We start from the raw sequence: 26,171 nt of genomic DNA on the forward strand, positions 1-26,171 counted from the left end.
TCTGCCAGGTGCCACCATTGCCCTTACCACCGACGCTTCCGACTATGCCATAAGCGCTGTGCAGGAACAGTGGGTCAACGGGACGTGGCAACCACTGGCATTTTTCAGCCGCCAACTCCGGCGCAACGAACGCAAATACAGCACTTTCGACCGGGAGTTGCTGGCGCTGTTCCTGGCTATCCACCATTTCCATTTTTGTTAGAAGAACGTCCCTTCACTGCGTTTGTAGATCACAAACCACTGACCTTCGCCATGGCCAAGACCGCCGAACCGTGGTCGGCTCGACAGCAGCGACAGCTAACTTTCATTTCAGAATTCACGACAGACATCCAACACGTAGCTGGCAAGGACAACTTGGTAGCTGGTTGCCTTTCTCGCGCGACCGTACGGGCGGTCCAGCTGGGCATCGATTATGCCCTCGTGGCTACCGATCAGGCATCCGACCCTGAAACACAGGCGTATCGCACCGACACCTCTAGCCTCCAACCGACCGATGTGCAATTCCACGCTGCAGGCACCTCGTTACTCTGCGATGTCTCCATGGGAGATCCCCACCCGATCGTTCCAGTCGCCTGGCGCCGCAAAGTTTTCGATGCCATACATGGGCTTTCGCATCCTGGCATGAAGGCATCTCAAAAATTAATGTCAGCTAAGTTCGTCTGGAGAGGAATGCTTAAGGATATCCGCGACTGGGCTAACACCTGCGTCGTCTGTCAAACATCTAAGGTGCAACGTCACGTTAAGGCCCCATTGGCCACGTTCGCAGTACCAGAACGTCGATTCGACCATGTCAACGTGGACCTCGTCGGGCCGCTTCCACCGTCGCGGGGGTTCACACACATCCTCACCATGGTCGCTCGTACTATTAGATGGCCAGAGGCAGTTCCTCTGGCGTCTACTACGTCCGCTGATGTCGCCAGAGCATTCCTCTCCTCGTGGGTCGCACGTTTCGGCGTTCCGGCAGACATTTCTTCAGACCGCGGTCCACAGTTCTCTTCCGAGCTCTGGAACGCTGTGGCCCAGGGTCTCGGCACCAAGCTTCACCGCACCACGGCCTATCACCCGCAAGCAAACGGTTTGTGCGAACGTTTCCACAGATCGTTAAAGGCATCGCTGAGGGCCAGCCTCCAAGGTGCCGGATGGGTGGATAAGCTTCCGTGGGTCATGTTGGGTCTCCGCACGGCACCCAAAGAGGACCTGCAATCGTCCGCCGCGGAGCTCGTGTACGGCTAGCCACTCCGCGTACCGGGAGATTTCCTGCCGCTTCCAACTGAGCCGTGGTCCGCAGCCGAACAACTCAGCAGCCACCAGGAAACAGCCAGGGCTTTTGCGCCTATCCCAACTTCGCATCACGGCCTTCCATTTTCACACGTACCAGCGGAGCTAAAGAAAGCTGAATTTGTATTCATTCGTCATGATGCCCATAGGGATCCGCTCAAGGCCCCTTACACAGGCCCTTTTCGCGTACTGGAGACAGGCGACAAGAGTTTCTCTGTAGACATCGGTGGTAAACCCGACCACATATCCATTGACCATCTCAAACCGGCACACCTGGACATCGACCGGCCAGTAGAGGCTGCGCAGCCACCACGACGTGGTCGACCTCCCGCTGCATCCACGCCAGAACGAAGGCTTCCATCCGCCAGCCCACCCGCTGTTCAACAACGTCCACTCCAAGAATACAGGAGTCGCTCTGACAGGCTTGTCAGACCTCCTAGTCGATTGACTTTTACTGTTAAAGACAATTCTGGGGGGGCGCATGTGGCGGAGCCACCAGGGGGACTCTGATCTAATGTACATAATTATCTTTAACAAATTATTAGCTACAGAATGAATCTGTATCTTTGTTCATATCATTGCATGTACATAGCGCGGTCCCTTTAAGAATGAGACCAAACGCGATGACACCATCACGTTGACCATGTGATCCTCCAGCGGCGGGAAAACGTGATGACGTCACGTCAGGCTGGGGAGCCTCCCTAGCCAGTCCTCGTGGAGCCAGCAAAGAGTACAGATCTGTAATGTAGTTCTCCTGTGTTTTCGTTTTAAACTCTGTTGATTAGTATTAAACATCATTTGCTTGATAGACTGACTCGACCTCAGTCCTTTAGTTAGGAATCTAGCCATTCCTACACTGTCAAAATAAAAGTCAGGCTAATGGTGCTCACTGATATTTATGCACAAATACCATAGCAACTACAGGCGAGGGGCAGATGCGCGATTAAAAGTGTAAATTGAAAAGATGTCAGAGTTGGCCCGCTCCACTGTTAACTTTGTGAAAACAGCATCTCGCTGTCTGGCTCCCCATTGAAATGCATTGAACGGCGTGAACAGTAGGTATAAAGTAAATTCGCCACAGAAAGTTAAGTCAAGTCACTTCAAGTCTAAAAACCCCTTTAATGATGTTATAAGTGTTAATTACTGCCAGTCAACCTCTCTGGCACTGAAAACTCTCTGGCACTGAAAATTAACTATTACAAGTGTGGAGTCTCATTCCTTCAGATTTTAATTATTGTTGGGAGATTAAAAAATAATAACATTGTTTTTGCTTCTTTGTCTTTATTTTCTCTCTCTGAATCCAATCTTTCTTTCCCTCTCTTTATTTCTCTTTCTGTACCTGATTTGACATTGAATTCACCCACTCTAATTTACATTTCCTTTTCAGTCTTTGCGCTGTTAATTTCACAATACTTCAGTCTGATTGGTTCAGGCAACACACAGTTGCTTGCCATGCTCGCTCAGATCCCAGATGCTCTGTTCGGGTGCCGCACCCTTTCCATCTCACACTTCCAGTAACTTGCAGAACAAAATATTGGGCCAGAAATTTGGGTCGGAGGCTTCCCGCGGGCGCAAGCCCCCGACCTGCACTTACATAGCGCGCCTGCCGTTGTGCTGTGGGGCCGCGTGGGATTCCGATCCTGGGCCTCCTCCAGCTGCCGCTGTGCAGTGCTTGCGTATCCCAGCAGCGAAGTTAGTTTGCAGCGTCCCCTGGGATCACGTGGGCCATGGGGAGCCAATCAGAGCAGGGAATCTCTATTCATAGATTTGACACAACTGCTCGCATTAATCCCTTACAGGCCTGTAGTAATGTTACATTTTTTCCTTCTCAAACATGTGCCAATCTTGGCATCGACTCTTTTTTTTTTATAAAGAGTTTTATAAAGCAGTTAAGTTTCCTTTGTATCATTGAACTGCTCTGTCATCTTGTTCTCCTGAGCCTTGGTCAGCTCGGCAGGTTCTCAGGTAGGTTTTGGAAGATCATGCATCATTGACAGAATTCATCATTCTTCTCTGTGAGCTCCTTGATCTGTTGTTCAAAGCAAAAGCTGCTTGACTTAACACAAGAACAGGTTTGGGCCATTCAGCCCCTCGAGCCTATTCAGTCAATCAGTGAAATCATGGCTGATCTGTATCCTAACTCCATCCACGTGCCTTAACTCCATATTCCTTAATACACTTGGCTAGCAAAAATATATTAATTGAAATAGCAGTTACTGCTTTTTGAGAGAGAGTTTTCCACACTTCTATCGCCCTTTGCATGAAGAATTATTTCCTAACTTCTCTGCTGAATGGCCTGGCTCTGATTTTTAAATTATGTCCTCTTTTCCTAGACTCCCCCACCAGCGGAAAAAGTTTCTCTCTATCTACCCGACCAATTCCTTTCTAAAATCCTAAAAACTTCAATCAAATAACCCCCTTAACCTTCTATATTCCAGGGATTGCAAGCCTAGTTTATGTAGTCTTTCCTCATAATCTAATCCTTGGAGCCCTGGTAATATTCTGGTGAATCTGCGCTGCGCTCCTTCCAAGGCAAATATATCCTTTCTAAGGTGCGGTGCCCAGAAGTGTACACAGTGCTCCAGATGTGGTTCTAACAGAGCATTGTATAGCTGTAGCAAAACCTCCTCCACCTCATATTCTAGCCCTCTAAATATAAACACTAACATTCCATTAGCCTTTTTGATTATTTTTTGTACCTGGCCACTACATCCTGTGTACATGGACCCCGAAATCTCTTTGGACCTCGACTGTTCCTAGTCTTTCACCATTTAAAAAGTACTCGGATCGATCCTTTTTGGGTGCAAAATGGATGATGACCTCACACTTACCTGCATTGAAATCCATCTGCTACCCATAGTTTTACCTACTCACTTAATCTATCAATGTCTCTGTCATTTTAAGCTCTCATCTACACTACTTACTATGCCACCAATCTTTATGTCATCAGCAAACTTGGATATATGGCTCTCTATTACATTATCTAAGTCATTACTGCAATAAATATAGTGAATAGTTGAGGCACCAGCACAGATCTTTGTGGGACTCCACTCGTCACTTCTGTTGTGTATGTCCCTTTAAGGGAAAAACTGGTCTCAGACTGCAGTACCGGCAGTGACCACCCCTGTATAAAAGGCGCTAGCAGCCTTCTGTAGTTTCAGTTTCCAGAGTGTCTCCATTCAGTAAAGACTTGTGAAAGCAACTCCTGCATTCCGTGTCTCCATTAACACACGGATTTAATACTGGCGACGAGTAAGAAACGAACTTACCTGCAACTTGGCAGCACCTCAGACGACGTTATTGAAGGTCGAAGCCAGAAGAAAGAAAAAAATATATAATCCAAAGAAACTCGAGAAACGGGCGTCGACCGTGGGCAACCGCCCTCCAAATCATCGGATTGAAAACTTGCAGGAGAGACTGTCAAGAGCCAGGCTTGGTTCCCCAGTCTGTGGTTTCCCAGCTAATCGGGCTGGTGGCAGGTAGTGCACTGATCCTTCCTGGGCTGCGGCGGGCTAGAGCTCGATTGGGTGGCTCTGCAACGGGGCCGGGCAGCGAGTCGGGAAGCAAAGAGAGAGAGAGAGGGTGGAGCACACAGGGCGCAGCCGGTGCTTCGCAGCCGGGCAGCGTTCGGACCTAAGAAGAGGGAGGGAAGTGTCCCAGAGGGTCCGCTCCACGACGGGAACGGTTAAAAATAAAAATACCGCGGAGAGCGGCATTGACAGCAGCGGCAGCGGCAAGAAAGCGCGGGAGGCGCCATCGTAACTCGGCGGGGAAGGAGGAAAAGCGCGGGAGGCGCCATTTTGATCCATTGGGGACGAAGGAAAAGCGCAGGAAACGCCATCTTAGATTTTCAAGATGCCAGAGACTGGCGATATCACTGCCTTCGATAATGCAATAGAAGACTGGACCACGTATGTGGAAAGAGTCGAGGTATATTGCGAGGCAAACGAAATAGCCGAGGAGAAAAAGGCATCGGTATTGCTAAAATTAATGGGTGCAAGAACGTACGGCCTATTGCGGGACCTGATTACTCCAGCCAAACCGAAGGCGAAGAGTTTTAACGAAATTGTTGCTATCCTACAGGAACACTTAAATCCTACACCGCTGCTGATAACAGAAAGATTTAAATTCCACAGGAGAAATCAGCATAACAATGAGAGCAATGCTGATTACCTTACGGAACTACGCAAGCTATCAAAGCACTGCCAGTTCGGAGCAGGACTGGCAGATACCTTATGGGACAAATTTGTCTGTGGACTCCTGAGTGAAGGAACCCAGAAGAGGTTACTCTCAGAGAAAGAGCTGACGCTAAATAAGGCTTTCAGCATGGCAGTATCGTACGAAGCAGCAGCAAGGGGAGCTGCGGAAATACAACAAAAGCCACAGGAATACGGCACCCACGAAATGACACGGGGATTTGCAAAATGTTATCGCTGCGGCAGAACAAACCATGACCAGAAGGACTGCTGGTCCAAGGACAAAATATGCAGGCAATGCGGAAAGATGGGACACATTGCACGAGTTTGCAGGTCTGAGATGAAGACCAATGACAACAAAAAGGCTACTAAGGAACCGTACAGGAAAGTACAAAAGATGACGGACAGTAGTTCCGAAGACCAGATGAGCGATAGTGAATCCGGGAACAAGAGACTAAGCTGTCTCAAACTTCACAACGTCATCGCAAAAGAGGATCACCGAATCATTTGGGTCACCCTCACGATAGCAGGGTCCCAAGTCAAAATGGAATTGGATACAGGATCAGCTCTAACCGTCATGAATCGACGAGACTACGAGTGGCTATTCTCACACATACCCTTGAGAGAGACATCCATTGTCTTGAGGATGTAGACGGGGCAAAAAGTATACCCCAGAGGAAAAATAAGGGTGCCTGTCGAATACAACGGCAAGAAAATACGGAAATTGTATCTCTACATTCTGCAAGATGGTGGACCACCGTTATTGGGACGTGAATGGATCAGAAAGATAAGTTTAGACTGGCACTCCATTCAGGCACTGACGGTGGCCGATAAAAAGGATGACGACGTCACTCCTGGTCGATTGTCAACAATCTTAGCTGACGCCAAAGAGGTATTTCAACAAGAACTGGGCACTCTTAAAGGCGTAACTGCCTCGGTAAAAATAGAAGAGAATGCAATTCCCAAGTTTTTCAAAGCAAGACCGGTACCATATGCAATTCGCCCAGCCATCGAGGCAGAGCTGGAGAATCTGGAGAATGAAGGCGTACTGTCTAAGGTAGACTGGAGCGAGTGGGCGACACCCATCATTCCTGTCATGAAGAAAACGTTAAACAATAAGTCTGAGGAGCCAAGGAAGGTTCGCATCTGTGGGGACTTCACGGTGACGGTGAACCCAGTTCTTCACACAGTACAATATCCTCTTCCAAGGATAGAAGACATCTTCGCCTCACTATCTGGAGGGAAGCGTTTTACAAAAATTGACCTAGCACAAGCATATTTACAGATGGAGGTTGAAGAATCCTCTAGGAAGTATCTCACGATAAACACTCACAAAGGTCTTTACCAGTATCATCGATTGGTATTCGGAGTAGCATCGGCTCCGGCGATATGGCAAAGAGCGATGGAACAAATCCTGCAAGGGATTCCGGGGACTCAGTGTTACTTGGACGACATCCTAGTGACAGGTGAAGATGACAGTGAACACCTTAACAACCTAGAACAGGTGCTCACTAGACTACATGAACATGGGCTACGAGCCAACCGCCCCAAGTGCGAGTTTTTTAAGAAACAGATATCGTATTGTGGCCACGTGATTGATGAAGAGGGGTTACATAAGTCCCCTGACAAAATTGAAGCGGTTGTTAAGGCCCCAGCGCCTGAAAATGTGTCGCAACTGAGGTCATTCCTCGGATTGGTGAATTACTACCATAAGTTTTTACCGAATTTGTCCACAATTCTGCACCCACTGAACGCCCTACTACGAACGGGAGTAGCATGGAAATGGAGCAATGACTGTAAGCAGGCCTTTCAGAAGAGTAAGGACTTAATCACTTCAAGAGAAGTATTGGCTCACTGCAACCCATCACTACCGATAAGACTGGCGTGTGATGCGTCTCCCTACGGCATTGGAGCGGTACTGTCACATAAATTCCTTGATGGTTTAGAGAGGCCGATAGCTTTTGCGTCATGCTCGTTAACTTCAGCCGAGCGTAACTACGCCCAGATTGACAGAGAGGCCCTCAGCCTAGTGTGGGGGGTGAAGAAGTTCAATCACTACCTGCACGGTCAAAAATTTACTCTAATAACTGATCATCAACCTCTTGTCTCCATTTTCAACCCTCAGAAGGGCGTACCGATAATGACAGCACAACGGCTACAGAGGTGGTCCCTTTTCCTAGGGGCACACCAATATGACATCAAGTACAAAGGAACTAAACAGCATGGGAATGCTGAGGGATTGTCGCACCTACCGTTGCCGATGGTGGAAGAAGAACTTGCATTGGATCCAATGGAGATATTCCACTCGACCATAGTCGAATGTCTCCCTGTGACGAATGCAAACATAGAAAAGGAAACACGAAATGACCCGACACTATCCCGGGTCTATGATTTAATGGTGAAGGGATGGCCAGCACATGGCGAACCACTGCTACCAGCATTCTCGCCGAGAAGCGAACAGCTGTCAGTGTGCAGAGGAACTTTGATGTGTGGATCCAGAGTAGTGATTCCACCCAAATTGAAGGATAGAGTGCTCAATGAGCTTCATGAGGGTCATCTGGGAGGGGTAAAAATGAAGAACTTAGCTAGAGCGTTTGTGTGGTGGCCGGGAATCGATAGAGAAATCGAAGGGATGACCAAGAGCTGTACAGGATGCCAGAAGGTCCAAAACGCCCCACCACAAGCCCCTCTACATCCATGGAAGTGGCCCTCATCTCCATGGCAAAGGGTGCACATTGATTTTGCTGGTCCCTTCATGGACTCGATGTTTTTAATTGCGGTGGATGCACATTCAAAGTGGCCAGAGGTAATAAAAATGTCCTCAACCACCACAGAAAAAACTATCACAGTCTTATGAACCATATTCGCCAGGAATGGGCTGCCTGAACAGATTTGCTCTGACAATGGACCACAGTTTGTGTCTGAAGAGTTCCGGGGGTTCTTAAAGAACAATGGTGTTAAGCATTACACATCCGCCCCATATCATCCAGCCACTAATGGATTGGCCGAGAGGTTTGTTCAAACATTCAAGAAGGCTATCAAGACAATGTGTAATGAAGATATACCCCTACAACACAAGGTGGACAACTTCTTGTTTGCCTACCGGAATGCGACACATGCGGTTACCAACCAAACTCCTGCCATGATGTTCTTCAATCGAAGACTACGATGCCGCTTGGATTTGGTTAAGCTGAACATCAGAAGAGATGTGGAGAACAGGCAGTTTCAGAATATGAATGAAAGGCCGACCAGGGGTTTTAAGATAGGTCAACCAGTTTTGGCCCGGGACTACCGCACAGAGAAATGGCAGCCAGGAACGATCTGTACACGGCAAGGACCTCTCATGTATACCGTGGACGTTGGAGAGAGCATTGTAAGACGCCATGCTGACCAGATTCTAGAGTCACTGGAAAACGTCAACTCCACACCACGATCTGATACACCTGGCGATGAAACCGACGTACCAATTGCATCTACCGCAGAATCGGTGATATTGGAAGCAGATGAACCAAACAACGACATTGATCCCGACTCAACTTTACCAGAAGAACCTGATACCCCAAAGAGGCGTTATCCAGACAGAATCAGGAAGCCTCCTCAAAGACTGAACTTATAATTGCTTAACCTCAACCAATGTATCTAGCAACCGTAATTGTAATTGTAATTAGTTATCATTTAGTTGTTAAATGAATGTTATGTACTGTTTATCTAAAAGGGGAGGAATTGTTGTGTATGTCCCTTTAAGGGAATAACTGGTCTCAGACTGCAGTACCGGCAGTGACCACCCCTGTATAAAAATCGCTAGCAGCCTTCTGTAGTTTCAGTTTCCAGAGTGTCTCCATTCAGTAAAGACTTGTTCAACCAACTCCTGCATTCCGTGTCTCCATTAACACACGGATTTAATAACTTCCTTCCAATTCGAGTACATTCCCATTATCCCTACTTTATCTTCTGCTGCCTAACCAATCTCTGAACCAGATCAATCATTTGTCTTCAATTCCATGAGCTTTAATTTTAGCTTTAGCTTAAGTTGTCCTTTCTCCGTCATTTGCCCAGAGCTCTTGCTTCTTGGCACTTGGCAGACTTCCTCGGCATCTCAAACGAGCCAGAAATTCGGGTCCCCATGGGTGAGTACGCGCTGTGTACTCACGTGTAGGGCCAATGAAAGTGCCAGTTTTGTGCATACACTGCGCATGCGCTGGAAACCGGAACTTCCGTTCCCTTGAAGGAAGGGATTCACAGGTCAAATGCGTGCACCAGAGAGGCAGCGCGTACGCCTGGAACTTCCGATTTTTTTTTTACAGGTTTCTCCGTGCGGGTAAGTCCCTAGCAGCTGTGCATGAAAAAAGCAGTCGCAAGGCCTGCTTTTAACAAGGTAAGAGGTTAATTAAGTAAAATTAAAACATTATTTCCACAGGTTTATCATTTTAAAATACTTTAAAGAAACATAAGTTTATTTTGATATTTTAAAAATGTGATATTTTAAAAAATATTTATTTGAAATTTTACTTAGGTTTTGGGGCCGATCTCTATTCATAGATTTGACAGGTCTTCCTATCAAATCTATGAATGGAGATTCCCTGCTCCGATTAGCTCCCCATGGCCCACGTGATCCCAGGGGACGCTGCGAACTAACTTCGCTGCTGGGATATGCAAGCACTGCACAGCGGCAGCTGGAGGAGGCCCAGGATCAGAATCCCACAGCGGCAGGTGCGCTGTGTAAGTGCAGGTCGGGGGCTTGCGCCCGAGGGAAGTCTCCGACCCGAATTTCTGGCTGAATTGACCAGAAACTTTAAAAAGCTCTTCGCTGTTTCACTCTTGGTTAAACCAATCACTTCTCTCTCTCCATAGTTCTGTACTAGTTTTATTAACGTCTTCAACATCCGCCGATATCTCAGAATATTTCCTCCTTTTTCAACTCTGCATCAAACAGATCTTTCAGTGTTGGGACCAGTTACAGATGCTCTTTTTGTATTTCTTGTATAATAGGATGCATCATTTTTTAAGAGCTTTTATTTTCATAGCTTGAAACACTGATGGTCTTTTCTCTTGCAGTGCAACCTTTGTAGTTTAGCAGCTATCTGTGTTTTTATTCAATATATATTAGTGTGTTCTAACTCCAACCTAAGGTTTCCTGAAGGAGCAGACCTTCATCAACAACTCTTCAGTTCCTTTCTTACAGCTTTCAGTTTCTTGCCAGACCCTGGGATACAGCTGAGCCTTACCTTGTAACTGAGCCTTGCTATCAACCTGAATTGCATTGAATTTAGTTTCATAATTCCCAAACTCACTCCAGCCATGCCTGTCCTATATGAAGTTCCTTCGGGTGGTTTTAATTATCTTTGATTTGTTAGTCTGGTGCAATATCTACAATGGTAGAATAGTGGTTATGTTACTGGACAAGTAATCCAGGGGCCTAGACTAATGATCCGGAGATGTGAGCTTAATTCCCACCCCGGCAGCTGGGGAATTTAAATTCAGTTAATTAAATAAATCTGGAATGAAGAGCTAGTATCAGTAACAGTGACCGTGAAACTATCGGATTGTCGTAAAAACCCATCTGGTTCACTAATGTCCTTTAGGGAATGAAATCTGTCATCCTTATGTTGAAAAAATGTTTTAATTTTACTTACTTCACCACTTATCTTGTTAAAAGCAGGTCTTGCGACTGCTTTTTAGAAGCGTAGCTCCTGGAGACTTACCCTCCCGGAGGAACCTGCAAAAAAAATGGAAGTTCCAGGCGTACGCGCTGCCTCTCCGGCACACGCGTTCGACCTGTGAACCCCTTCCTTTAAGGGAATGGAAGTTCCAGTTTCCCGCGCATGCGCAGTGCATGCACGAAACCGGCACTTTCGTTGGGCCTACACGTGAGTACCCAGCGCGTACTCACCCGTGGGGGCCCGAAGTTCTGGATTAAGAATAAAACCGGATGGACCACCCGGCATCGACCTCGGCACTGGCTATGGCTTCAGGTCAAGCATGGGCAAGGAAACCTCCTGCTGATTACCATCTACTGCCCTCCCTCAGCTGATGAATCAGTACTCCTCCATGTTGAACACCACTTGGAAGAAGCACTGAGAGTAGAAAGGGCACAAAATGTACTTTGAGTGGGGGACCTCAATGTCCATCAACAAGAGTGGCTCGGTAGCACCACTACTGACCGAGCTCTGAAGGACATAGCTGCCAGTCTGGGCCTGCGACAGGTGATGAGAGAACCAACACGAGGGAAAAACCTACTTGACCTCGTCCTCACCAATCTACCTGTCGCAGATGCATCTGTCCATGACAGCATTGATAGCAGTGACCACCGCACAGTCATTGTGGAGACGAAGTCCCGTCTTCACACTGAGGAGACCCTCCATCGTGTTGTGTGGCACTACCACCGTGCTAAATGGGATAGAGTCAAAACAAATCTAAGAGCTCAAAACTGGGCATCCATGAGGCACTATGGGCCATCAGCAGCAGCAGAATTGTATTCCACCACAATCTGTAACCTCATGGCCCGGCATATCCCTCACTCTACCATTACCATCAAGCCAGAGGACCAACCCTGGTTCAATAAGGAGTGTAGAAGAGCATGCCAGGAGCAGCACCAGGTGTACCTAAAAATGAGGTGCCAACCTGGGGAAGCTGCAACACTACATGCATACTAAAAAGCGGAAGCACCATGCTATAGACAGGGCTAAGCGATCCCACAATCAACGGAGCAGATCAAAGCTCTGCAGTCCTGCCATATCCAGTCGTGAATGGTGATGGACCATTAAACAACTAACGGGAGGAGGCGACTCCATGAGTGAGTGATAAAGGCAAAGTTGCAGCGTTTGCAACCATCTTCAGCCAGAAGTGCTGAGTGGATGATCCATATTGACCTCCTCCTGAGGTCCCCAGCATCACAGAAGCCAATTTTCAGCCAATTCGATTCACTCCACCTGATATCAAGAAACAGTTGAGCGCAGTGGATACAGCAAAGGCTGTGGGCCCCAACAACATTCCGGCTGTCGTGCTGAAGACTTGTGCTCCAGAACTAGCCATGCCTCTAGCCAAGCTGTTCCAGTACAGCTATAATACTGGCATCTATCCAACAATGTGGAAAACTGTCCAGGTGTGTCTTGTCCACAAAAAGCAGGACAAATCCAATCCAGCCAATTACCGCCCCATCAGTCTACTCTCAATCATCAGCAAAGTGATGGAAGTGGCATCGACAGTGCTATCAAGCAGCACTTACTCACCAATAACCTGCTCACTGACGCCCAGTTTGGGTTCCGCCAGGACCACTCGGCTCCAGACCTCATTACAGTCTTGGTCCAAACATGGACAAAAGAGCTGTGTTCCAGAGGTGAGGTGAGAGTGACTTCCCTTGACATCAAGGCAGCATTTGACCGAGTGTGACATCAAGGAGCCCTAGTAAAACTGAAGTCAATATGAATCAGGGGGAAAACGCTCCACTGGCTGGAGTCATACCTAGCACAAAGGAAGATGGTTGTGGTAGTTGGAGCTCAATCATCACATCCCCAGGCCATCGCTGCAGGAGTTCCTCAGGGCAGTGTCCTTGGCTCAACTATCTTCAGCTGCTTTATCAATGACCTTCCCTCCATCATAAGGTCAGAAGTGGGGATGACTGCACAGTGTTTAGTGACATTCGCAACTCCTCAGATAATGAAGCAGTCCATGCCCGCATGCAGCAAGACCTGGACGTCATTCAGGCTTGGGCTGAGAAGTGGCAGGTAACATTTGCGCCACACAAGTGCCAGGCAATGACTATCTCCAATAAGTGAGCATCTAACCACCGCTCCTTGGCATTCAACGGCATTACCATCACTGAATCCCCCACCATCAACATCCTGGGGGTCACCATTGACCAGAAACCTAACTGGACCAGCCACATCAATACTGTGGCAACAAGAGCAGGTCAGAGGCTAGGTATTCTGTGCCAAGTGTCTCACTTCCTGACTCTCCAAAGCCTTTCCACCATCTACAAGACACAAGTCAGGAGTGTGATGGAATACTCTCCACTTGCTTGGATGAGTGCAGCTCCAACAACACTCAAGAAGCTCGACACCATCCAGGACAAAGCAGCCCGCTTGATTGGCACCCCATCCACCACCTTAAACATTCACTCCCTCCACCACTGGCGTACTGTGGCTGCAGTTTGTACGGTCTACAAGATGCACTGCAGCAACTCGCCAAGGCTTCTTCGGCAGCACCTCCCAAACCCGCGACCTCTTCTACCTAGAAGGACAAGGGCAGCAGGCGCATGGGAGCACCACCATCTCCAAGTTCCCCTCCAAGTCACACACTATCCTGACTTGGAAGTATATCACTGATCCTTCACCGTCACTGGGTCAAAATCCTGGAACTCCCTCCCTAACAGTACGGTGGGAGTACCATCACCACACAAACTGCAGAGGTTCAAGAAGGCGACTCAGCACCACCTTCTCAAGGGCAACTAGTGATGGGCAATAAATGCTGGCCTTGCCAGCGACGCCCACATTCCAGGAACGAATAAAAAAAATATCCAAGAGAACTTCATTCTCCCTGGGCCAGTTATATATATTTTTAAGTTTTCAGCTCAGACACTGTTATCGCTGAAACAAATACTAATGCAATAGAAATAAACTGACTTGAACAACAGGAATAGCTTCATTGTTGTAATATGAGTTCTTTACAACTCAAATGAACACTGAAAAGCAATTTTAAGTTAAAACTCCCTCTGCCTGCCTTTTCTCCCCATTACCTCCTGTTCCTCATTCTGCAATCCACTTGCATTATTTGAACACAATCAGTACTGCACGGCTAGCTAGTAAGTGCTACTCCAGCTATTTTAATCTTTTTCTTAAAACATTAAAGATAAAGAAACTTCTTTACCCAGAGTGGTGAGAATGTGGAACTCGCTACCACAGGGAGTGGTTGAAGCGAATAGTATAGATGCATTTAAGGGGAAGTTAGATTAGCATATGATGGAGAAGGGAATAGAGGGTTACGCTGATAGATTTAGATGAGGAAAGACGGGAGGAGGCTCAAGTGGAGCATAAACACTGGTGTGGACTGGCTGGGCCAAATGGCTGGTTTCTGTGCTGTATATCCTATGTAATATTTGAACCACTTTACTCACATTTTCTCCTGAGTCTAGTAGGTTATACTGTCTGAAAGGGTTAAAAGCAAATCCTCTCAGTGTTTAAAATGCAAAGCAAAAAAATTACAAAGGAAAGAGAAAGGGGTTATGTGCGAAATCACTAAGAGCTGAGGAGAAGCCAGGTGGCTAGATAAAATGTCTGCCCAGCTCAAGGACTTTATACAATGGAGCCTTACAAGAATAAGATAAGGCATAGCCACCAAGCTACACACAGCTAATGCTGAACTGTGAGAAAGATTTAATAAAATCAGCTAAACATAAAATAGTAACATAAAGAAACAAAATGGCTTGCGTAGATTATTAAAGAAACCTCAGCCTAGCAACTGTAGAACCAGACGTCATAACACAGGTGGCAGAGATAAGGAACAGAACAGAAAGAATGGGCTCAGTTACAACCGAGTTGTTGATACTGTAACCTATGACCTGCAGCCCAGTATTGCAGACCAAGAAGGGTCACGAGGGCCTAACCGCCAGAATCATTGCAGGGGAGGATTAATTAGCTATTGTATTGAAGGGGTTAAATTGAACCTCTCAGAATTCGGACAGCCGAGGTGACCACTACTTAAGTGATGCCAGCAAAATTAAACTCAGAACAAAGGAGTGGGGTCATGTGAAAGTGAATAAGATAAGAAATATCACAATAAAAATTGACTTACGTAAAGAGGCGAAACTAAACAAAGAACAATGTGAGAAGCTTCGAAAAACCAAGATAGGACGCAGTTGTGGGACCAGACAGAATATGTGCGTTTTGCGTAAGCAATAAGGAATATGCTGCTTTAGCTAAAAATTGTAGACACAGCAGAATATAGGGGTCATGGGAATTTGACCTGTAACCAAAGGCATAGTAAGATGTAACTAACCTTTTTTAATACTAAACAGAATCCATATGTGATCAGGTGATTATTGTAATACAATGTGATCAGGTGATTATTGTAATGCAATGTGATTGGATGAAAATAGAATAAAAAGCTGTACCAACCAAGAGAGAACGAGAAGGTGCTCACACAGACCGCGGGGTCTAAGGCACTTCTCCCAGAGCTCTGATAATAAACTGCATCTTTTTACTTTTACATGGTTTAGATGTGAATTTATTTTCACCCCAACACTGTCCATGGGAGCAACAGTTGAATAAAGCTCCAAAGTTGAATATCCAACACTCAGAACTCTGAATACTTACAGGATCACGTCATTGGCGAGACCAGGTAAATCGCTACGGCGATATTCTAATGAAGCAGAAATTCCCGGGTGTGTCAATCCATCTGCGGGAGCAGCAACTCAAACCTTACCTGGATAAGATACCACATCCACAGTGTACCACGGTTTAAAAACATTTCAAGGGTTTCCTCGATAGCTCATTGGATGAAAGCCTGGGTTGCTACTAAGTCATACAGACCAAAATATCCTCGGTACAATGGCGGTCTCAGTCTGCACAGCGTGTAAGGATGTTACTACTGACCTCAGCTTTCCTGGCTGGGCTGCGGTGGGGGGGGAATTATCAGATAGGATTCCTGCTCCTGATCATGAAGTAATAACTCCTGTTAGAAAATATGTGGGTATAAGAGCATCGGTGAGGACAGGGGTTGGCTCGGCTGTGATGCCCTCTGTATTCAAATAGCCTGCTGATATTCAAGCACACGTCAACCCAAGCACCCCACCCACCCACCCCTTCAACCACCGTCTGCCCCACCTGTGACAGAGACTGTAGGTCCCGCACTGGACTCATTAGTCACCAGAGAACTAATTTTTAATGTGGAAGCAAGTCACCCTCGGTTCCGAGAGACTGCCTAAGAAGACAAGATTCAAATAGCCTGCTGATATTCACTGCCTAAGTTCAGATATAAAGGTAAGGTATTGGAGGGCTGCTGCAGTGAGAGTGCTGTTTTCAGGAGAGGAGAGACAAAGATGAAAAAAATGGGAGCAAATAAACAAACTGGTGCTTGGAATTTCTGCAGGGATTGTCCTGCTCTCCCACTATAAAGTTTGGCGGAACCCCTTGCTGAAGTGACAGCGGCAGTCCCAAAGGACAAAAAAAAATCTTCACCCCATCACAAGATACTTACGAGTAGACTCGAGTCTGGTACAACAGCGTGTCCTTGAAGATGATGCTTTCACATGTGCATTCAAAGTCGCTGTAATCCACCATGGCACTGATGTTCAGATCCAGCTGCCGAGTGCTATCTTCCAAAACACTGTGGGCAGGTTCAGGGTCAACCTCCACCACCTAAGAGAGACACAAAATAACAAATTTACACTTGGTGACAAACGCAAGAGGACTGAAATCCCTCTACGTGTTCTTTTTGTTGCAAGGGCTAATGTCTTTTCATCTAACTCCTGTGTGCGGTTTAGATTACAGATGGAGGGGGGAATTTGACGCAAACACACTCACCAATGATAACAGTGCATAGAGGAATTTCAACACCTGTTCAAAAAAGGGGAAGGTATACACCAGTTGCGGACAGGTTAGTCTTACCTCTGTTGCATGTGAACTCCTAACTGCCCAATGTGTGCAAACGACAGGGAGCCTCGCCTACTAGTGCGCTGGGTGAGCTGCACACAATTGTCTATCCATTCATTTTAATAGATGGGAAAGTGTGGGTGGAAATTCACAGACAATGCACCCAAGATTTCCCCGACACGTGAGGCTCGCCATTAATATGCTGCATTCATAAGACCAGGCTTCATACCACTGGATGCAATTCATGAACATTCAAAAAGGCACAGGCTAATCAGGAACAGGCAGCATGGATACTTAAAGGTCAGGTTGCATCAGACTAATCACATTTTTTGAGGAAATCATGGAGTATTTGGATAATGGGAATGCAATGGATGTTGTATATAATGATTTTCAGGAGTCCACGTAAGAGGCTTGTAATGAAAATAATGGCACATATTATTAAAGGGATGTGCTTCAGAATAGTGGGATGTGGGTTGTGGTGTTCCCCAAGAATCCATATTGGGACCTGTTTTGTTTTTCATTTGCATAAATAATTTGTAAATAGGCATAAGAGGAATGGTATTGAAGTTTGCTCATGATACCAAATTGGCTTGGCAACTGAGAGAGAGCATTCCACGAGATTGCAGGAGGCCATGGACAGGATAGTGGAGTGGCAGATATTGGATGGATGCAGTTCAATGCAGAGAAATATGAAGGAGTATATAGTGAAAGAGTAAATAACCTAAAAGGCAAGATCCTTAGCAGAGTAGTACAGGAGTATAGGGCCTAGAATTTCGGTTGTGTAGCGCCTGTTGTATTGCCGCTATGGCTAACGAATTAGGCCCAAAATGGTATCCGAGCAGCGCGCACACTGGTGCGGGCCACGCCAGATCTCATCTTGGTGAGGGCGGTAGGGTGCTGGAAGTATGGTAAGTAGGCAGATAGTGACATCAATCAGCGTGCAAAGCTGATTAGACGCCAGCGCTGCCATTTTCATTGTCATCGCTGGATTTAACGCCCTGTGTTAACCTCACACAGTTGAACATGTGTTCAGCAGCAGGAAGGAAACCCTGAGATGAAGCTACAAATATGAGGTGTGAGTCGTGTTTGGTTGAGATTGTTAGTAGGTGATGTGGGTGCGGCACATTGAGTATTGTGTAAGGATCGTGGTGCAGATGGTGGGATATGGCATCTGAAGATGAATTCACTGACCTTGACCCCTCATGTGAAGCCATTAAACTTCTTCCTGCATGGAGTCCAGGTCCTTGGGACTAGACTGCTGGTATTTACCACAGTGGCTATCTGCTCCCAATGCAGTCTGGTCTGTAGCCTGCAGGGTCTCCTGGCCCCCTTTGGAAAGAGGACCTCTCTCCTGGAGTTGACCTTGACCAAGGCCTCCAGTGCTCCATCAGAGAACCTAGGTGCATGCTCTCTGCCCTGTTGTGCCATCATTACAACTTTCTTCTCCAATGTCCTCCCAGCCAGTTCAATCACCTGTTACAGGCAGAAGATACCTTCCCTTTAAGAGGTGTAGATTGCTTTTAAGTAGTGCAGGCTAGCTTTAATTGGTGTTCGCCTCACATGAACCTGGGCCCTCTGTTAAGCGTTCAGCCACTCAGCAGCATGTTCAGCGTTGGGCTGAACGCTACAATCATGTACATTAGTAGGCAGCACGAAGTTTGCGTGCTGCCTGCAGTCCTCCGAACAGATGCGAGTTGATGGCGCATCGCCATCCCTGCGCCCATTTTCGGGCCTTATCCAATTTCTAGGCCTAGATCTTTAAAAGTGAGAGTACAGGTATAAAAGGCCACAAAAAAGGCAAATGGGATTCTGGATTTTATATACAGAGCGATTAAATAGATAGGCAAGGAAGTGAATTTGAATTCACAAGGCACTGGTTAGGCCACAGTTTGAATTGTGTGTGTAGTTCTGGGTACCCCATTATCGGGAGGATATTAGAGACATGAAAAGGGTACAATGAAAAGTTACTAGAATACCAGGAATGACAGGTTATACTTATGATGAAAGGCCTGAAAAATTAGGGCTGTTTTCACCAGAACAGAGAGGGTTAAGGAAGGTATCAGGTAGAAGTTTTCAAAATTATGAAATGGTTTTGAGAAGGTAAATAGTGAAAGATTGCTTCTACTAGTTGGTGAATTGGTAAGAAGGGGGCACAGACTAAGGATTATCACGAGAAGAATGAAGGGGGAAGTTAGAAGTGTACACACAAAGGTTTATTAGAACATGGAAAGCTTCACCACAAGTGGCTATTGAGGCACAGATTATAACATTATTTTATAGTGAATTGGATAAGTATTTGAAGAGAAAATGATATAAAAAGATACAGGATAAGGCCAGGAAATCAGAGTAGAGAGCTGTAGTGCAGTCGCACCGTGTAGTACCAATAGGCCTCCTTGTCTGCTGTAAATTCCATGATTCTATAAAGCCCGAGGAGGATAGAGACACATTTGGAGGTTTTAGTAGAAGGTGAAAAATGTGTTGACTCTGACAGATGGTAGTTTATTCAGTGGTGTAAAGTGCCATTGTTTGCTTGTTGTTGTTATTGAGAAGTCCAGGTGAAGGGCTAAAGTCCCTAATGCAGAAGAGAGATGTGAAAATCAAGAAAGTGATTATGTGACACAGACTGTAGGAAGAAGGGAGGGAGGCAAGCACTTCCACATTTTTGAGGTTCTGGTACAGAATCAGGTAGAGTAGAAGTCTTGATTTTAACACGCTGAGGGTGCAGAGGGACAAAGAATGCAGAGAGCAGCGTAGGAGGAATAAGTGTGGAAAGGAGTGAGGAGCACTGAACATAGTAGTACAACAGAAGCTGCTTATAATGGACTGGTATGTAAATTGGGGTGTTGTTCATTATAAGATTTCTCAAACTCACTGATGGCTTTCTTGTGTTTTCCTGCTCACCCATCACCCCTGTCCTCAGTAACCTACATTGACTCTTTCCAATGCTTCCAATTTAAAATCCTTATTCTCATCTTTAAATCCTACCATACCCTCACCCCACCCTAACGCTGTAATCTCCTCCAGCCCTATATTCCACATCCACTCCCACCCCCACTCTCTGTTTCTCCTGAATTCCCTATTGGATTTAGTAGTGACTATCTTGTATTTATGGCCCCTAGTTTTGGACTCCCCCATAAGCGGAAACATCTTCTCTACGTCTACCCCATCAACCCCATCATAATTTTAAAGACCTTTATCAAGTCACATCTCGGTCTTTTTTCTAGAGAAAAGAGCCCAAGCCTGTTTAGTCTTTCCTGATAGTTATAACCTCTCAGTTCTGATATCATTCTTGTAAATCTTTTTCGCACTTTCTCCAGTATTTCTATATCCTTTTTGAAATATGGGGGGAGAAATTCGGTATCGCCCCATTTGGTGCGCAATTATCGGCCGGGCGCAAAATTTAGCGCCTGGCGCTAATTATCGCCCCCGTCTGCAAACTTGGCTTCTATCACCCCTGGAGGTGATTGGAGCGCTAAATCAGACGCTACACACCTCTTAAGGCGCTAACACCGAGGAGTGAGGTGCTACTTCAGAGCGCTGGGGAAGCTCATGTGATGTCAGTCAGCAATGGAACACAGACACACTGGCGCCGGCCAGTTCTTAAAGGGGAGGGTCGATCTTGCTCTCCATCCACATCCTGCTCATTGCGGCCTTGAATCTTGGCCTGGAGCGACCTGTACATCAAATCTGCTGGAAAGGACAATGGAGAGACCCAGGGAAAGAGCTCAGAGTGTGTAGTGTATGTACTTTGAAGAAGGAACTATATTCTGCAGCCCCTGTATACTGCAGTACCAGTAGTGACCACCCCTGTATATAAGCCTGTGTAGTAACTTTGTATAGTAGTTCCAGTTTTGTCTCCACTCAGTAAACACCTGTTATAACCAACTCCTGCAGTCCGTGTCTCAATTACACATGGACGTAACACTGGTGACGAACAGATCCGAACTTACCTACAGTTCTGCACCACCTCATGGGGATCCACCCCTGAAGCGAAGTTGTTAGTGGCCGAGGCCAGAAGGAAGAAAAGAAAAAAAAAACAAACAGAAGAAACGGGCGTCGACCGTGGGCAACCGCCTCTGATTCATAGAATTCGAAGATTTGCAGGAGAGGCTGTCGAGAGCGGGGCTTGGTTATCCTGTCTATGGTGTTCCAGCTAATCGGGCTGGTGGCAGGTAGTACACTGATACTTCCTGGGCTGCGGCGGGCTAGAGCTTGATCGGGTGGCTTTTCAACGGGGCCGAGCAGCGTTGTCGGGAAGAGGAGAGAGAGAGAGAGGGTGGAGCACACAGGGCGCGGCCGGTGCTATGAAGCCGGGCAGCGTACAGACCCGAGAAGAGGGAGGAAAGTGTCCCGTAGGGTTTGCTCTGATGACGGGAACAGTAATTAAAATAAAAGAAATTTGAAGCGCAGAAAGCCACGAGGAGCTGCAGTTTGCCACGGAGAGCAGCGTTAGCAGCAACGCGGGGGGGAAGTGCGCGAAGACCATAGGGCGTCGCCATCAAGCCATAAAAATGTCAGCAACAGCGCTAGCAGCAGCGGAGAAGACAGAAAGCGCGGGAGGCGCCATCTTAATCCAGCGGGGAAGAAGGCAAAGCGTGGGAGGCGCCATTTTGTTCAATCGGGGAAGAAGGCAAAGCGCGGGAGACGCCATCTTAGATCTCCAAGATGCCGAAGACTGGCAATATCACTGCCTTCGATAATGCAATAGAAGACTGGACCACGTATGTGGAAAGAGTCGAAGTATATTGCAAGGCAAATGAAGTAGCTGATGAGAAAAAGGCATCGGTACGACTAAACGTAATGGGCGCAAGAACATACGGCCTATTGCGGAACCTGATCACTCCAGCCAAACCGATGGCGAAGAGTTTTAATGAAATTGTTGATATCCTACAGGAACACCTAAATCCTACACCGCTGCTGATAGCATATCCTACAGGAACACCTAAATCCTACACCGCTGCTAATAGCAGAAAGATTTAAATTCCACAAGAGAAATCAGCACAAAGATGAGAGCAATGCTGATTACCTTACGGAACTATGCAAGCTATCAAAGCACTGCCAGTTCGGAGCAGGACTGGCAGATACCCTACGGGACAAATTTGTCTGTGGAATCCTGAGTGAAAGAACCCAGAAGAGGTTACTCTCAGAGAAAGAGCTGACGCTAGATAAGGCTTTCAGCGTGGCAGTATCGTACAAAGCAGCAGCAAGGGGAGCTGCGGAAATACAGCAAAAGCCACAGGAATACGGCATCCATGAAATGACACGGGGATTTGAAAAATGTTATCGCTGCGGCAGAACAACCCATGACCAGAAGGACTGCTGGTCCAAGGACAAAATATGCAGGAAATGCGGAAAGATGGGACACATTGCACGAGTTGCAGGTCCGGGAAGAAGACTAACGACAACAAAAAGGCCACTAAGGAACAGTACAGGAAAGTACAAAAGATGACGGACAGTAGTTCCGAAGACCAGAAGAGCGATAATGAATCCGGGAACAAGAGACTAAGCTGTCTCAAACTTCACAACGTAATCGCAAAAGAGGATCACCGAACCATTTGGGTCACCCTCACGATAGCAGGGTCCCAAGTCAAAATGGAATTGGATACAGGATCAGCCCTGACCGTCATGAATCGACGAGACTACGAGCGGCTATTCTCACACATACCCTTGAAAGACACATCCATTGTCTTGAAGACGTATACCGGGCAGAAAGTATACCCCAGAGGGAAAATAAGGGTGCCTGTCGAATACAATGGCAAGGAAATACAGAAATTGTATCTGTACATACTGCAAGATGGTGGACCACCGTTATTGGGACGTGAATGGATCAGAAAGATAAGTTTAGACTGGCACTCCATTCAGGCACTGACTGTGGCTAGTAAAAAGGATGACGATGTCACACCTGGACGATTGTCAAAAATCTTAGCTAACGCCAAAGAGGTATTTCAACAAGAACTGGGAACTCTTAAAGGCGTAACCGCCTCGATAAAAATAGAAGAGAATGCAATTCCCAAGTTTTTCAAAGCAAGACCGGTACCGTATGCAATTCGCCCAGCCGTCGAGGCAGAGCTGGAGAATCTGGAGAATGCAGGCATGTTATCTAAGGTAGACTGGAGCGAGTGGGCGACACCCATCGTTCCTGTCATGAAGAAAACGTTAAACAATAAGTCTGAGGAGCCAAGGAAGGTTCGCATCTGTGGGGCCTTCAAGGTGACGGTGAACCCAGTCCTTCACACAGTACAGTATCCTCTCCCGAGGATAGAAGATATTTTCACCTCACTATCTGGAGGGAAGCGTTTTACAAAAATTGGCCTAGCACAAGCATATTTGCAGATGGAGGTTGAAGAATCCTCTAGGAAGTATCTCACGATAAACACTCACAAAGGTCTTTACCAGTATAATCGACTGGTATTCGGAGTAGCATCAGCTCTGGCGATATGGCAAAGAGTGATGGAACAAGTCCTGCAAGGGATTCCAGGGACTCAGTGTTACTTGGACGACATCCTAGTGACAGGTGAAAATGACAAGTGAACACCTTGCCAACCTAGAGCAGGTGCTCACTAGACTAAGAGAACATGGGCTACGAGCCAATTGCCCCAAGTGCGAGTTTTATAAGAAACAGATATCGTATTGTGGCCATGTGATTGATGAAGAGGGGTTACATAAGTCCCCTGACAAAATTGAAGCGGTAGTTAAGGCTCCAGCGCCTGAAAATGTGTCGCAACTGAGGTCATTCCTCGGATTGGTGAATTACTACCATAAGTTTTTGCCGAATTTGTCCACAATTCTGCACCCACTGAACGGCCTACCACAAACTGGAGTAGCATGGAAATGGAGCGATGAATGTAAGCGGGCCTTTCAGAAGAGTAAAGACCTAATCACTTCAAGAGAAGTATTGGCTCACTACAACCCATCACTACCGATAAGACTGGCGTGTGATGCGTCTCCCTACGGCATTGGAGCGGTACTGTCACATAAATTCCTTGATGGTTCAGAGAGGCCGATAGCTTTTGCGTCACGCTTGTTAACTTCAGCCGAGCGTAACTACGACCAGATTGACAGAGAGGCCCTCAGCCTGGTGTGGGGGGTGAAGAAGTTCAATCACTACCTGCACGGTCAGAAATTTACTCTACTAATTGATCATCAACATCTTGTCTCCATTTTCAACCCTCAGAAGGGCATCCCGATAATGACAGCACAACGGCTACAGAGGTGGTCCCTTTTCCTAGGAGCACACCAATATGACATCGAGTACAAAGGAACTAAACAGCATGGGAATGCTGATGGATTGTCGCGCCTACCGTTGCCGACGGTGGAAGAAGCACCTGCAGTGGATCCTGTGGAGGTATTCCACTCGACCATAGTCGAATGTCTACCTGTGACGAATGCAAACATAGAAAAAGAAACACGAAATGACCCGACACTCTCCTGGGTCTATGATTTAACGGTGAAGGGATGGCCAGCACATGGCGAACCACTGTTGCCAGCATTCTCACCAAGAAGAGAACAGCTGTCAGTGTGCCGAGGAACCTTGATGTGTGGATCCAGAGTAGTAATTCCACCCAAATTGAAGGATAGAGTGCTCAATGAGTGATGCGCTATCAATTACTCATAAAAGACTGAGAGTTAGAAGAGTAACTAAAGGCTTTTATTAACAAAAGAATGGAGGTCTGCCTCGAGTGGTCGACCGGTCCAGAAATACAAAGGGCTGGGGAGCAGCCACCTTTATACTAGGACTTGTGGGAGGAGTCAGCCGAAGCATGTCCAGGCATGTACACAATGGAATGCAAACAGTATACAAACAGTGGTTTACCACATTCACCCCTTGTTTAAAATTGAGTCCGGCGGGGTGAAGTGTATTAAAAGTTAGTGTATTGGAGTCTCTCCGGAGGTCTTGTCTGCCGCTGTGATCGGCGTGGCGACGGCGGGGGTAGTGAAGCTTCCGGCATCAAGTCCCGCGTAGGCTGTGGCGCTGGCGTGTCGTCCTCGTAGATGTTGAGCGGGTCGCGGGACCCAGGCCTGCCGTCTGCTGGGGCTGGATATCGGATCGTGGGGGGGGGTGGTAGTGGGTAGTGGGTTACTGCAGCCCCCGAGGGTGCAAGGTCTCTTATGGAGACTGTGTCCTCCCGCCCGTCCGGGTACGCAATGTAAGCGTACTGGGGGTTGGCGTGGAGGAGGTCGACCCTCTCGACCAGGGGGTCCGTTTTATGGGTCCTCACGTGTCTTCTCAGTAGGACCGGCCCTGGGGACGTCAGCCATGGCGGTAGCGATGTCCCCGATGTGGACTTCCTTGGGAAGACAAACATTTTCTCATGAGGGGTGGCGTTAGTGGCAGTGCAGAGCAGTGACCGAATAGAGTGGAGCGCATCGGGTAGCACATCCTGCCAGCGGGAGGTTGGAAGGCCCCTAGACTTTAAGGCTAGCAGGGCGGCCTTCCAAACTGTCGCATTTTCTCTTTCCACCTGTCCGTTCCCCCGGGGGTTGTAACTAGTGGTCCTGCTTGTGGCAATACCCCTAGTTAGCAGGTACTGACGGAGCTCGTCGCTCATAAACGATGAGCCCCGGTCGCTATGGATATAGCTGGGGAAACCGAACAGGGTGAAGAGGTCATTTAGGCATTTAATGACCGTGGCACTGGTCATGTCCGGGCAGGGGATGGCGAACGGGAAACGGGAGTACTCATCAATAATATTGAGGAAGTACACGTTGCGGTCGGAGGAGGGGAGAGGCCCTTTAAAATCGACGCTCAGGCGCTCGAAGGGGCGAGTGGCTTTTATCAGGTGGGCCCTGTCTGGTTTATAAAAGTGCGGTTTGCACTCAGCGCAGACTTGGCAGTTCCCGGTCATGGTCCTGACCTCCTCAATGGAGTAAGGTAGGTTGCGGGCCTTGACGAAGTGGAAGAACCTGGTGACCCCCGGGTGGCAGAGGTCATTGTGGAGGGCCCGCAGTCTATCGATCTGCGCGCTGGCGCAGGTGCCACGCGATAGAGCATCCGGGGGTTCGTTGAGCTTCCCGGGCCAGTACAAGATCTCTTAATTGTAGGTGGAAAGTTCGATTCTCCACCTCAAGATCTTGTCATTTTTGATTTTGCCCCTCTGCTTGTTGTTAA

The 26,171-nt window shown here is 47.3% G+C and overlaps 1 protein-coding gene across 1 annotated transcript in view; it reads right to left on the reverse strand.

Annotated features, from left to right (window-relative positions):
- LOC147122783 (axonemal central pair apparatus protein HYDIN-like) overlaps positions 1-26,171 on the reverse strand; it is a 239,763-nt gene that overhangs the window by 109,220 nt on the left and 104,372 nt on the right. Inside the window, exon 8 of the mRNA XM_085963935.1 lies at positions 16,668-16,828. Within this exon, the coding sequence (XP_085820061.1) occupies positions 16,668-16,828 (161 nt within the window). The remainder of the gene's footprint in view (positions 1-16,667; positions 16,829-26,171) is intronic.

Source organism: Somniosus microcephalus, chromosome 2, assembly GCF_052327205.1.
Source record: "Somniosus microcephalus isolate GS21.2 chromosome 2, FLI_Smic_1.0, whole genome shotgun sequence".
NCBI classification, from domain to species: domain Eukaryota; kingdom Metazoa; phylum Chordata; class Chondrichthyes; order Squaliformes; family Somniosidae; genus Somniosus; species Somniosus microcephalus.